Source organism: Solenopsis invicta, chromosome 8 (assembly GCF_016802725.1).
Source record: "Solenopsis invicta isolate M01_SB chromosome 8, UNIL_Sinv_3.0, whole genome shotgun sequence".
NCBI classification, from domain to species: Eukaryota; Metazoa; Arthropoda; class Insecta; order Hymenoptera; family Formicidae; genus Solenopsis; species Solenopsis invicta.
The window spans coordinates 22,152,647-22,167,237 of record NC_052671.1 but is presented as its reverse complement, the minus strand read 5'-3'; the positions used below and the strand labels follow the sequence as shown (position 1 = coordinate 22,167,237).

The 14,591-nt window shown below is 38.7% G+C and overlaps 1 protein-coding gene across 1 annotated transcript; it reads right to left on the bottom strand.

The window, feature by feature from the left end:
- Positions 1-1,341: 1,341 nt before the first annotated feature.
- Positions 1,342-3,111, bottom strand: LOC120358578 (protein ZBED8-like). The gene is made up of 2 exons (XM_039453173.1): positions 2,215-3,111; positions 1,342-2,166 (listed from the first exon to the last, which is right to left on the bottom strand). The coding sequence occupies exons 1-2, from the start codon at positions 3,109-3,111 to the stop codon at positions 1,342-1,344; spliced, it is 1,722 nt and encodes a 573-aa protein (XP_039309107.1).
- Between the last annotated feature and the right edge of the window lie 11,480 nt (positions 3,112-14,591).

Here is a 14,591-nt window from a genome sequence, read left to right as displayed (position 1 = left end):
CGGCGGTCCGTCGGCGTGCGGTATGCGTTACAAGATGTAACGCGGGATGTTACGCGGAGCGTCTAAATTATTGAGCGATGCCGTGCGACAATTGCACGCGGAAAGATTAAATAATTTCGGCGATACGGTAGCCGTGAGAGAAGATGCACACATCAACGATGGAATATCGCGAAGTAATTCATGCACTCTAGACAAGGATCTCGCAATTCTCTCACAAATACTACCGCTATTATGGGACTTGGTGGCGCAATGGCATGTGAAAGTGGATAGAGATAGAGTGAGGCTAAGCATGAGTGTTGTAGTACACTAAAAATGTATTAGAAAGTAAAGAAGTATAAATTAGAGAGGTAAGAAGGTAGAGAAGACGGATAATTGGAGGCAGATGTAGGGGAAAAGGATTTACGGAGATATTGAAAGATATGTGTGGAGGAACAGTAATAGGTTAGGGCGGATAATGAGGCGGGAGAATCTAGGGGGGCCGGTAAGGTAGGAATTAAACAAAAAAGGTAAGGAAAACAAAAAGGGCAAAGAATAAGAGTGTTAGGAAAATAGGTTAGAAGAATAAAACGGTAAAACGGTAGAAATAAAGGCAGAAACAGCTATAGGAAAATGCAACAAGTAATGCAAAAAATCAGGCAGAATGGTATATTGTAAATGAGAGAATGAATGAATGAAAAGAGATTGGTAAGAATGTATAGAAGTACGGAGACCGTGAGAAGAGTGATATGTATAGGAAAGAAATAACGAAAAACAATTAGAATGTAAGATAGGAGTTAGGAGCAGGTATAGATATAGATAGAGATATAGATACTGTGAAAGTAAACGTATAGATAATGGAAATGTAAAGGTATAGATCAGTGGTTCTCAAACTTATTTCGTCTACTGCCCACTTTGAGAATCAATTATTTTCTAGCGCCCCCCGAAACTACTTTAATTTAAATTAAATATACCTATTGTGTCATATGTGTCTTATCTTTTTTCTGAATTAAAACTTACATCCTTACTAATATTATAAATGCGAAATGTGTGTTTGTTTGTTACGCTTTCACGGCTAAACTACTGAACGAATTTAGATGAAATTTGGTATGAAGATAGTTTGAACCTGTAGAACGGACATAGACTACTTTTTACCGCGGGAAAGGGTTGCGTTTCCATGGGAAAAAAGTACTAATCCCACGCGAACAAAGTCGTTAGAGTCAACTAGTTTCAAATAAAACTGTTTTAATAAGATCAATGAAACGCAGCTCCATAAATAATATTTAGAAAAACTTTTATTCAAATAAAAACAAAAACATTTCTATTTAAATTTAAACACAAACTACACTAAAAAACAAGACTAATCTAATGTGAAGGATGAATCTGATGGTTTTTAACAAGTTTGTCAATATCAGGCTCAAATTTACTCAAAAACAGCCTTAAGTCACCGCATTCAGTAACATGCAAACGATTTCTTTTTTTAGTTAGCAACGTTGCCACAGTGCTAAATCCACGTTCACACAAATACGATGATGAGAATGCTATCAAAAACTTTTGAACAATCGACCACAATCCAGGGTACAATTGCGGGATTGGCTTTTGTAGCCAAAAGTCTTGGTAGCCATTTTTGAATTTGATTTTTATTTCCTCGTTCGTTGTCAGTTCTATAAGTTCTTCTTCCAAATGGGATGATCCTGCAGTGTTGACATTTGAAAAAGGATCCAACACCCAGTCCGGTATTTCCAATTTTAAAATGTCCTGGAATCGATCTTTGAAATCGCTGTGGAGATTCTCCAATTGTTGGCAGTAAACAAGCAAATCATCGTTGTTAAAGGATGCTGCTGCTAAATTAGGGAAATTGTGGAACTCATGTCTGCCAATATTTTTCACGTACAAGAGGAGTTTGGCTACGAAAGCAGCAACAACATTTTTTGTTTTAATCAAGTTCAAGTCATTACCTTGAAGTTGGAGATTGATATCATTAAACAATTTATACAGGTCTGTCAAGTACGCAATATCATTTTTTGATGTGATGATGTTGTCGCGCAATTCTGTGTCTTTGTTTTCCAAGAACTCTATCACAGAGTCAAACAAATTGTAAAATCGAGTCAGACAAGTACCTCTTGATAGCCAACGCACTTCTGTGTGAAACAGCAATCGGTTGAAATCTTCATCATTAGCAACACAAAGCTGATTAAATAATCTGTCATTTAAAGAGTTGTTTCAGATTTTATTGACTGCTTTGATGACATGTTGCAGTGACTGAAATAGCCGTTCACTCAAATTTCTCGCAACCAAATGTTGACGATGAATAACGCAATGTACAGCGAGCACATCTGGAACTTTGTTTTTTAAGTATGCTATGAAGCCTTTGTGACGCCCTGCCATGGCCGGAGCGCCATCTGTAGCCGCTGATATAATGTTTTTCAATGGTATTTTTTTCTCATCACAAAACTTTTCCAGTGTATTAAATATGGTTTCTCCTTTCGTATCAGTCTCTAAATTTCTTGCAAATAATAGTTCTTGAGATATTTTTTCATCTTGAATGAACCTCACGTATGCCAACAACAATGCTTCATTAGTTGGTAAAGTGGACTCATCCAACTGAATTGAGAATTGATTTGTCTTCAAATAATCGCACAATGACTCTTCGATGTTTTCAGCCATTTCATCAATTCGTCTTTGCACAGAACTATTGCTCAAAGGAATTTTTCGGATAATATCTGTCGCTGGCTTATGGAGCACGGTAGTTATAACTTCTTTTATTGCTGGTAAAATTAACTCTTCGCCAATAGTGTGTGGTTTGCCTTTTTGAGCAATTAACAAAGAGATATTGTACGAAGCTCGAAGTCCGTCATCGTCTTGTTTAGAAGCTGCTGAAAAAAGTTTTGATACAGTCGGCTGAGCTGTGTACTTCTTTTCCAGGTCTTGAAAATATGTCACATCTTTGTCTTTCTTATCTGAACTCATTTTATTCAAATGATCTTGTAGCCTAGAAGGTTTCATTGCTTCATTGGAAAATGTTTTTTGACAAAGAAGGCACAAAGGCGAAGATGGATTTGTAGGATTTTCAATAAATCCGTATTTAATATATTCCGCACTGTATTGCCGTCTCTTCTTTTTTGCTTCCGACATGGTTTTATATTCACAAATATGAGTAAAGAATTAATTTTAAAAGACTTGCAAACGATTGCGCGCGAAAACGTAAAATGAAAATAAAAGAAACACTACGCCTTTTTATATAGGATCAAAAAGCAGCACGCACCGACAGGAATCAGACAAACATGCACGAAGTCGATTATCTCATGTGACGCGCAATTTGAACTGCGCAAGTCAGAACAAGCATCGATGTTCCTGCCCCTTCATGTAGAATTCTACAAATCGCGTTGTTTACGAAAACGTGTGTGAACTTGATTACTCGGGGGCTACTTACGAAAACCAGGATGAATTATTTATTTTATGCCAGTGCTTGCAATGATCTGCACATTTCGGGTCGATTCCTGAAGCGACACCCACTGCTTCCCCCACTACCGCTCGCTGCTCGAAGGTCGAGCTCGTGAATACGCGGCAAACGCTCTGCCGAGCGGTAGTGGGGGAGGCAGTAGGCGTTGCTTCAGGAATCGACCCGAAATGTGTAGATCGTTGCAAGCACTGTTTTATGCAATCAAACAGGGCAGGAACGATAACGAAATAACCGATATATTAATGTAGGTACGTAAGTTTTAATTTTCGTTTTAAGTATTTACAAAAACACAAATTAGCCATTGCATCGCCCCCCCTCCCCCTTCAAATGCTTCATTGCCCCCGAAGTTCCTCTAGGATCTTTACCGCCCCCCCTGTAGGACTCCAGCGCCCACAAGGGGGCGTTATCGCCCACTTTGAGAACTACTGGTATAGATAAATGTATAAGTAATTTGTTAATTAAGGATCCTAAGTGGCTTGGTTTATGAAGGAGGAAATAGAGAGAACTTAGATCACCGGCCACTGGAAATTAAAATTATGAAGCATAAAAGATGGAGGAAAAAGTACAGGAAGAAAAAAGAAATAGAATAAACAAATAGGGCAAGGATGTGACAGAGGTGTAAGCAGAAAAGAAAGAGGAACCGGAATTTTAATGAGAATTAGAAGAAAAGGAAACTGTTGGATTGCTAATGAAAGAGAAACGGAATCGGATCTTTTGTTTTTGGAGACTGAGCTTACAGAGGTTGGAAAAGAATTGTATGGAACAAGACAACAGAGGTGGATGCAGAAGAGATGGAAGTGCGTTGTGAATTTTCTTTGCAGCAACAAATTTACATTGTGGGTAATTCTTGTCACGTTGTATTGGAATAATTCTATAAGGTGCGTAATTTTTGCATTTCTGCATGGGGATACTAAGTAATTTCTGGAAGGCTGGTGAAAGGAGGCTATAAAGCTTATTAAAGATGCTTGGAATAAAAAGCAGGAAAGAGAAGAGAAAGGAGAAAAAAGGAAGGTGAAAGAAGAACCGAGAAGAAGGAAGGGAGGAACCAAAGAATTGTGGTACAAAGAAAGAAAAAATTGTGAGGATACGCGAAAGAAGAATGTAAATTAGGAGATAACAAGGAAAGAGGATTAGGCATAGGCATAGGTATAGGTGCGGTGCGGTACGGGGGTTTGTGCGGGTAGACAGATTTGCTGTATATGGTTCGGGGGTGGGTTTGCCTGGGCGGACTGTTGCGTCGTGTTGTACAATCATGAGCTAAAAGGTTGCAACACATTTTCTTCGATGGTTTTTGAAATGTAGACTTGCTCATCGAACGGCGAACGTAATTGGTTGGATCCACAGGTACGAACCAATTACGTTCGCCGTTCGATGGGCAAGTCTACATTCCAAAAACCATCGAAGAAAATGTGTTGCAACATTTTTGCTCATAACTATAGCAAGGATAGGTAAAAGAATAAGTTTAGAGAGGTGTAATTAGCACTGCAGGCGCGAGGAAAAGAGAGAGAAATGCGTATAAAACAGAGCAGAGTAGGAACAGAAATAGGCTAATATGGAATGGAACGAGGTATGGATGGATGCGTGCGTTAAAGATAAAGATTGTAAACCAAGTTCCTTTGGCTTTCTGTAAGCTGAAATAATAAATATTTATCTATCTACTATCGCTATTATGCTAAGTTCTACCCGGAAAAATACACAAAATTCAAATATACAATCACACGAACTTACGATACAACAACGGTTTGGCTGTGGCGATACAGGTGCAAATACCGGAAAATTGAAAATTACGTTAAACGGCGGAATCGGGCGAGCGATGTCGCGGCTGCGGAAATTGTGACTCTAATGGTCTTCACAATACCGTACGCGAATACAGGATGATTACGGACGACGTTACTCCGATTAACTTACCGCGGCGTCACCCGCATTTAATCGCGAAATCGGTGATTTTACAATGTGTCGATGACGTTCGTCTCACCCTTCGGCGGCGGCGCGGCACGGAACTTCTCCTTTGCGTTCTCAGAATTGGATGGTCTAGCTGGCTTGGTAACTGCCTCCGGCCCGGGACACGCTCACAGCACAAGTGAACATCGATCTTTGATCCTGCAAGAGGCCCGCGGCGTCGTGCCCCACTTATTGCTACAGCCGTTTCCGTATTGGCTGTTATCAGGCGGCTAGATTCTGGCGGTGTGTGCATTGCTCTATTGCCCAGCGCTTCTGACGTCGATAGCGCGCGAGGCTCAAATTCGGCAGGTAAATCGTTTAAGACGTTCTACGTCCCTAGAAACTGATATCGGCCGGCATTGCATATTCTGTGGCGAATGGCCGCCGCCTCAGGCCTGTGACGTGTCCTTTGCACGCTTTTTGGTATCGCCTTGTTCTCGTTCTCGCCTCCTTGCTTTTGCCTGTTGGTTTGCGTGACTTTGCATAACTTCAGCCTCCGGGATTGTAATTCTGACGCTCCTGAAAATTAATCTTCTGACAAGGTTGTTGTTCCACGGCAAATGGAAAGACAGTGTGGGTGGTACAACCTGCAAGCTCCTGCGTCTCGGGGTGCTCCGTAAATCCCTCGGTAATGGCTCTGGATTCTTAGCTTCTTTCCGGGCAAGACGTTTGAATATTACAGGATGATTTCTCGTAGTCACCGGCTCTTTCCTGCACCCATCTATCTCTTACTTGAATTTAATAGCGAGCAAAGGGACGGTACAAAGACAAATACACACACGCACACTTAAACGGTTGCGCCAACGGCAACGCGCCTTGTCCCAAGCCGGAAGAAGCCACAGAATTTGTGTCGCACCCCGCGGTCAGACCATCCGGCCCTTGTGACAAACAACAAGCGCAAGTTGCACCGTTACAATATATTGTATAAACTTATATATAAACACAAACATATATATCCAGAAGAAGATCTATAGTATTATTAAGAAATGTTACTTACAGTAAAAAATTCAAACGCACAATAAAGAATTTTATTGCTTTATCGGTTTTGGAACAAGTCAGGTACTTGTAATAAAGCAATAAAATAAGTATTTCGTGTAATTACATCTGTTGAGTATTAAATTGTATATTTGGTACATAAAACGTAAATATGAAAAAACAAAATTGTCCGAACGACAATTTGACATTTGGTGTTTTGAATAGCCCAGACATCAACTGTGCGCATTATTGCGTGTGATAGACAGAAAGTAGACATCATACAGCAAAAAATAAACACGAAATATTTCAAATACATTCAACTGGACACAATACATTCACAGTTTTCAAAAAGAATCGTATTTACTTAAATTTTGAAAAACTGTTGACTATCAGAAATTACTTCAACTGTCGCAAAACACATTTTTTACTACTATGACTTTAATATGACGCCATTACCAACAAAACTTTATTAGCAGCATCGTTACATTAGAATGCGATTACAGTAATTAAAGTAAATTTTTAGTATGTACCCATAAAAAGATATTCCTAATTTTTGAATTGCCCCGTCTCCCGAATTGCCCCAGTCTCCCCTAATTGTATTTTACACAATTAATCAGAGAGATAAAAGGAATATACATATAAAGGAACAATCGTAATTATTGCGATTACCTCACTTACCAATATCCCCTATCTCCAACCTCAACTCCTATCACGCACGCACACACACGCACCTCGCGTTTTTCGGAATTAGCCAATGGAACTTGAATGACTTTGGAACGCGCGGAGCTACAGGAGTCGCGATTGATCCAGTTGGAAAGAGTTTGACGAACCAATGAGAACGGATCCTGAGATACGGCCAATAAAAGTTTGAAAAAAATTAAATTGACCGTAACTTTGAAACCCGTAGAGCTACGGAGTTGACATTGGTTGTGTTTAAAAGAGCGCGCCAAAACCTAAAGAACTAAACTAATGCCGAGTCCGTGGCTCCCGTCAATCCAGAGATAAACGTGAATATCTCCGGATTTGCTGGAACTACAGGGTCGAGATTGGTCTAGTTGGAAAAAGCTCGACGAACCTTAAAGAACTAGACCAATCTCGAGTCTGTAGGTCTATCCGTTTTAAAGATATGGCCGATCAAAGTCATGGAAAACTTCTATTAGCTGTTACTTTGGAACGCATGGAACCACGGAGTCGAGATTGGTCGAGTTCAAAAGGTCTCGGACCATCTCGGCCAATAGAAGTCATGCAAAAGCTTTTATTGGTTATATTCAAAACAGAAGGAGCCACGGAGACGCAATTGGTCTACTTCAAAAGAGCACGACAATGACCTTTCCAACTAGACCAATCACGACTCAGTAGCTTTATCAGTTTCGGAGATATGGCCAATCCATCATCTCTCTACTGCCTTAGTCGTGACAGTGACAGTGGTGAGTGAAGACCTCGAAATTCCGGAAAAAGTGAGGTTAGTTGATTAGATTAGAAATTAGAGTACCGTCAACCCGGATGTACAGGATACCGTGGTACGTAGTCGAGCTCCGGAAGTATGCTGCACGCGTTCCCGGAACCCCCCAGTCATGGACCAGGGCAGGACACCCGGAGAGGTTTTAGTGGGTATGTCCCCGCCGACACGTCGGCGGGGAAGAGCCCCACATAACCACCAGGCCTCCCCCGGGGCCTGGGGTATGCGGCAACGCATTTCTTCTCCGTTGTAAAAAAAAAAAAAAAAAAAAAATGGTACGGAGACGAGATTGGTCTAGTTTGAAAGAGGGCGCTACTACCGTCTAGTTTCTAGCGACTTATTGAATAACTCACTACATTTACATTTAATTAAGAGATATTTATTGAGACTTGTAAACTTGTTGACAGGCAAAATAAAAGTGAAGAAATGTGTAAAACAGATGTTTAGTGTGTGACTAGGTAATAAAAGATAATTGAACATCTTGACAAGAAAACCGATAATGAGAGTAGAAAATTTAAGTGTAAATGAAAAGAGTGTAAGAACGCTACGGTACTCCCCTTAAAGCAACAACTACGTTGCGAAATGAACTTTATTCTTAGCAGGATAAGTTCTTAAAGGTTTTGAAACAAGAACAGGAAGAATAGTAGTGTGTGCGGGCTAAATTAAGTATCGCCGCATTTAGGTTTTCAGGATGAAAGATTGAGAGTGAGATAGATGGAGAGCGTAGGCGCCGGGACTCGTCTTGCGCGAGAGGATTGTATGAGCAGGGAGCGAATACGAGCGAGATCGTGAAAATAATACCATTGTCGATTAACTAGTGCCATAAACTGAAGATTTAATTACTGAATAAAAACTTAAACAGTATCTTTGAGACAAGTATGACTTTGAACAGTCGAAATCCAAGCTACGTCACAATGGCGCACGTACAGACGAATCGCTGCTGGAGTTGGTGTACGCTATTTCAGCCACTTGATAGAGCGCGATAGGAACGATTTTAAGAATCACTACGGCTCCCTTCTCGTCAACTGGAGATTTGAGCGCTATAATAAGTATCTTGAGCGCATTTCCAAAGTGGAGTCCGATTGAAATATTACTTGGGATTGTCACGTGGTTTGCGCAATGGAGTCTACGCAAGTTTTTTATTCGGAGCTTGTAGATGCTTGCTCCGGCTTCCTCCTCACTCGCTAGTTTGTTGTTCGAGCACATAGTAGGTCAACACCGGAACTTGTTTAGGACTTGCAGTCAGGAGCCACTTCGAATGTACGATGCTGATTCTTGTGCACACGGCTAAACACGTGTTCCGTGCTCCGTCGAGAAGAAGAAGGAAGGCAGAAATCGGAAACGAACACCTAGCGTCACGAGATCCGCGCAGCAACACGAATTGCGAGCGCTTCCTTCCCGAATGTAATCCACGCTCTGATGAATCGAACTATTGATCCCGCCAGCCGATTCTTCTAGGGTGGCGCCACCTCGCAAATTGGGCGAGTCGCGCGAAGAATGCGTCCATACGCCACAATTCCGTTTTCCGTTTCAAAACATAGTGGAAACATTTAAACTGGTTGCAGGTTCTGTAGACAAAGAGCAAGGCGTGGAAGAAGGAATTGTGGAGGAGTCTTCTCTAGGAAGAAAAACTGATTTAAGTCGTTCTGTATATTTATTGACGATTTTATCTGAAACGTTTATAGAAAACAAATAATCAAAAATGCGTTCGACAACAAGAAAAAGTCCAGAGTAAAGAGGTTGAAAAGATTTCTTGAGAGCATCTTCACAAATCTAAACATGAGTACAATCGTAAAGATTTTTAGGCACCGAAGGTGATTTTTTGATTTGTTAACTGGTTGGTGAAAATCTAACATTTCTCATGTGAATTCTGTGTTTTTTCAAAAAGATTTCAGGATTTGCAGGAAAATCTTCTTCGATAAAAAATTCTCCAGGAATCCGAACAGTGGTTCCGTAGAGTAGTCCGCTTGGTGAAGCTTTTAAATCTTTTTTAAAACATGAACAAAGACCAAAAAGAATGAAAGAAAAGAAAATATTCTAACCAATTCTTCGTCTAATGACACATAATGGCAGTTTTGACAATCTTATGCCACCTTTCCAAAAAACCACTTGAAGCTGAATGATAAGCAGAAGTTCTTTTCTAGTCACAACTATTCAAATTGGTTAAAAACTTGTAGAAATATGCTTCAAACTGTGATCTTTGATCCATAGTGATGGTTAAGGGAGAACCGTATCTAGCTCTCCAATGAGAATAAAAAGCTGTAGAAACAGTGTTAGCAGAGATTTCCTTAAGGGGAATAGCTTCAGTTCATTGTGAAAAACGGTCAATAATCGTAAGACAATAACGGAAATTCTGACAAGATGGAAGGGGACTAATCAAGTCTAAATGGACATGTTGAAAAGGCTGATCAGGAATTGCGATTTTAACAGGAACATTCTTTGTGTGTCTTGATATCTTAGAGCGTTGGCAAAGTAGATACGTAGTCCATTTTTTAATATCTTTTTTTAAAGATGGCCAAATAAGTTTTTGCAAAAGTTGTTTTGCTGTTGATCTACCACTGGGAAGAACAAGGCCATGAACAACGTCAAAAATTCTTTTGCAAAGAAGTTTAGGCACATAATGAAGCAATTGAAGCAATAGATAACTAATTGAAGCAATAGATATGTATGTATATGTACATTTCATTGGATGTCTAAATTTAAATTATTAGTAATAACATATTTTTTCATAGTTTCTGTTTATTAAAATATTTATAATTTTCTAATAAATTTGTAACGTCATTTTAACACATTTTAGTTATTTTAGTATTCATGAATTTATACTACAATTTTGACAAATTGTTTTTAAAATGTTTAATTTGCTTAAAAAATTTTTTTAATATCTTAAAAGTGTCAAAATTATTTTTAAAATGTAAACACTTATTTAAAACTTAAACATTGTTTAAATATTGGGAAAATTTATTTAAATTTACTCATTGTTTTCAACATATTGTGCATATACATATCCCGCTGAAATTGTACAAACAATTGTACAAATTGTTTATAAATAATTATTGAAGCATTTCTGATTAATGTTTATTCGTGTATTTTCTTTACAGTTGTTGTGGAAATAAATGTGAGGATTTCTTTTATAAGTTTATTGAAATGCATACGAGATATTACAAGTAAAACGGTCGTACATTATTTGCGCCATGATCACTTCTATCTTCTTCTATTACGTAGCTAACCGCGATGCGCGCGATTTATACCGAGCGTTCATACGCGGCATTTTGAATCCTTAACATATTTCAGTACCTTGAAAGGATTGCTTTCAAAGTAATTAACAATTGATTTATCAGGTAAGTGTCGGATGGCCGTAACTTAAACTAAAACTGAATGTAAACTGCGAGAGCTTTATAAATGAACGGTAAACTAAGTTGCACTAAAGGAAAATACTAAATGAACTAATTGTAAGTAATGTCTGTATAAAATGAATTAAATAAAAAAAAAAATTAACAAAAGTTGCTTATTTGGCCTCATATTGAAGTTTGGGAAATTTCTTCATTGGAAGTAGGCACAGGTTCCTGACTGATCTCTTGAACGTTCCGCTGGACGTCCGTAGAGTAACAACTCGAATTTCTCCATCTGAGCCAGGATGGAGTTGGATCACTCGACCAAATTTTCATTGAAGAGGGGGGATGTTGTCTTCCTTTATAATAACAAGGTTGTTTTCTTTAACCTTGTCACTGGGAAGCGTCCATTTCGTACGCCTCTGTAGTTCCTGCAAATATTCTGTCTGCCAATGGTTTCCAAAAGGTTTGACTCAATTTCTGAATTTTTGCCTCTGGATAATAAATATTCTGGTACATCAAGGTGATCAGACTGCACTGGCAGTAACAATGAGTCTCCAACCAAAAAATACGCTGGTGTTAAGACTGACAGATTTGATGGGTCGCTCGAAAGCGATGTAAAAGGCCGAGAATTAAGTACAGCTTCTATCTGCGTAAGTAGAGTGCTATACTTTTCATAAGTTAAAACTCGTCCTTCGGTTATCGTGTATAGATGCCTTTTGGTGCTCTTCACCGCCGCCTCCCATAATCCTTTAAATTGATGTCTTCTTGTTGCTTGACCGTGTCGGAGAAAAACTTCTGGCAATATGTGTCTTCTTTGGATAATGGATGATATGTTGAAATCTTCTTTTGAATTCAAAAACATTGAAGTTGATTTTGAAGTTGTGCATTAGTAACTAAATTGCAAAGATTTACCGCATTTGTTGCCTCTTCGGTTAATTCTTCACCAATGATTATTCCAAATTGTGTCTTCTTTAGGACTGGTTTTCTTTTAATTTTATTTTTTGGTGCTCCGGTAACGATCCGTCAATATACTTCTGCGCCGAGAAGCATATCAATATGGCCTGGCTGACGATAAGTCAGCTCTACTAACTTAACATCTTTGGGAATACAAATATCAGCTGTGTTAATGTGGATTTGAAGTAATAACTCTGTAATTTCCGGCATTACCATTCTATTGTCGTCTTGAAGTTGCTATGCATTGATTTAACACTAATGTGAGCAATTTTGTTTACTTTTGTAATACTCTTGTTAACTCGACTGATGGAATGTGATTCCTTGTTATATTTCAGTTTTAATCTTTGAATTAAATCCGACGTGACTAAATTGGACTGTGATCCTGGATCGAGCAACGCTCTACAATGTTTTTTTTTCGCCTTTGTCTTCTATCACTAAGACATTACTGTAGAGAGGACTATTGTATTTCCTTCGTTACTAGTATAACAGACATTAGTTGTCATATTATCGTTCTTAAGATCCAACGATGGTTGATCACTGGACTTTGCAAATTCTATTGACGAATCTTGCTTAACTTCGGTACAATTCATGACAACTGTCGTTGAATCTTCCCCGGATTGTTTGCTTTGAGCATGTTCTTGCTCTTCTAATTTATCTTTATGAATAAGCGAGTTATGCTTTTCGTTGCATTTTCTGCCCGTTGACGATTTGCACTCTTGTACAAAATGATCTGATCCCACACAATTGATGCACAATCTCTTATCCATCAGCTTCTTCTTTCGATCTGCTACTGATAAGCTCAAAAAATTGCTGCATTTGTAGATTGGATGATCTTCTTTGGAAGTTTTATATGTTGCTGCTACCGAGACTAATGTTACCTTTTTGTCAGTTTTTCTTGTAAGTTTTTCTCCTTACTGAATTGCTTTTTAATTGTTTTCTTTCGATTTTGCTCCAGCGCCTGGATTGTGTGATACCGCTTGGTCAAAAATGCTAAAAATTCCTTTAATGTCGGCATGCTTTCCTGCGTTTGTTTTGTAATGAGATTTTGCCAATCTCTTTGTTTGATGAAGTCCAACTTCTTTTTGGCTAAGTGCATTAGAATGACATCCCAAGCCTCCACTGGTAATGCAAGCGTTTTAAGTGCTGATATACTATATTCGTTTAAATATGCCAAATAAATTTGCGTAATGACTCTGATTTATTATCTTTTGTTATCTCTGGAAAATTTAGTAGCTCATCTAAATGTTTTTGAATAATGATTGTATTATTGTCATACGTATCTTTTAATAGCTTCCAAACGTTTTTGTAATTTTCATTTGAAATCTGAAATCCTTGAATTACACTTAGAGCTTCTCCCTTGAGTACTTCAATGAGGTATTGATGCTTTTGCACAGCGGTTAAACTGTCATTCTTGTAAATTGTTGTCTCAAAACTATCTTTGATAGTTTTGAGCCAAATAACCACTTTGTGTAGTCTTCGTTGAATTCCGGAAACTTTATCTCTGGTAATTTTAACCGTCTACGTGTGATTTCTGGTGTCCCTGCTGGACAATTCCTGTGCTGTTCTACTGTTGCTTGTGTTCTTGTTTCACCTTGCAATGATTTCTTTTGCCATTGCAGTTGCCTTATAATAGAATTGCTTAAATAGTACGTTTACCGAATTGTTTTCATAGTTCGGTTTTTCTTCCGTCTCAGGAGGGACTGCTTTTTCATCAATCTTGCCTTGTACTTCTTCAAAATTGTGAAAACATTTCTCTAGCTTTTGTAGCTTGACTTGCGCTTCCGCTTCTGTAACATTTCATGCCTCAAGAAAATGCAGTATGCGAGTAACTTGACCTTTGATTCACACTCTGCGCTGCTTGAATTTACGCGTGTCCATATCCATTGTAAATACTGTGTATTAACGAACGTATGTAATGATTTGCTGATCTGTTATGATATTGCTATATTGATCTTGCTATTGACGATCCTCTGCGATTCCTGTTATAGATGATCCTTTTACCGATGTGCCTCTTGTGAGGTTATGTGTTTCCTTTCCCGCTTGTTCGCGTTGAGATTAGACTTGCTTAAGAGACGTTTTCTCTGCTATTGTCGCTATTGCTGCTTGTTTTACTAGCACCCCGTGTTCCCCACGTTGGGCGTCAAAATTATGTTGTGGAAATAAATGCGAGGATTTCTTTTATAATTTTATTGAGATGCACACGAAGTATTACAAGTAAAACGGTCATACAATATTTGCGCCATGATCACTTCTATCTCCCTCTATGACGTAGCTAACCGCGATGCGGGCGATCTATACCGAGCGTTCATACGCGGCATTTTGAATCTTTAACAACAGTGTTGAACAACTGGACAATCAGCCGACAAAAACTAAAATGCTTTTGGGACAATTGAGAAAATTACAAGAAAACAAACAACTAACTAGCGAAAATACACGCTTTTCTGCTACAAATACGAAGTTTTTTACTGCAAATATTTCTCTACAACATTTC

Excerpts from the sequence above, each read along its gene's own strand:
- LOC120358578 (XM_039453173.1), bottom strand. The coding sequence starts at position 3,111 with ATGTCGGAAGCAAAAAAGAAGAGACGGCAATACAGTGCGGAATATATT. Across the intron at positions 2,167-2,214 it reads TGCAACATGTCATCAAAGCA|CTTTGTGTTGCTAATGATGA; the intron begins GTCAATAAAATC and ends TTATTTAATCAG.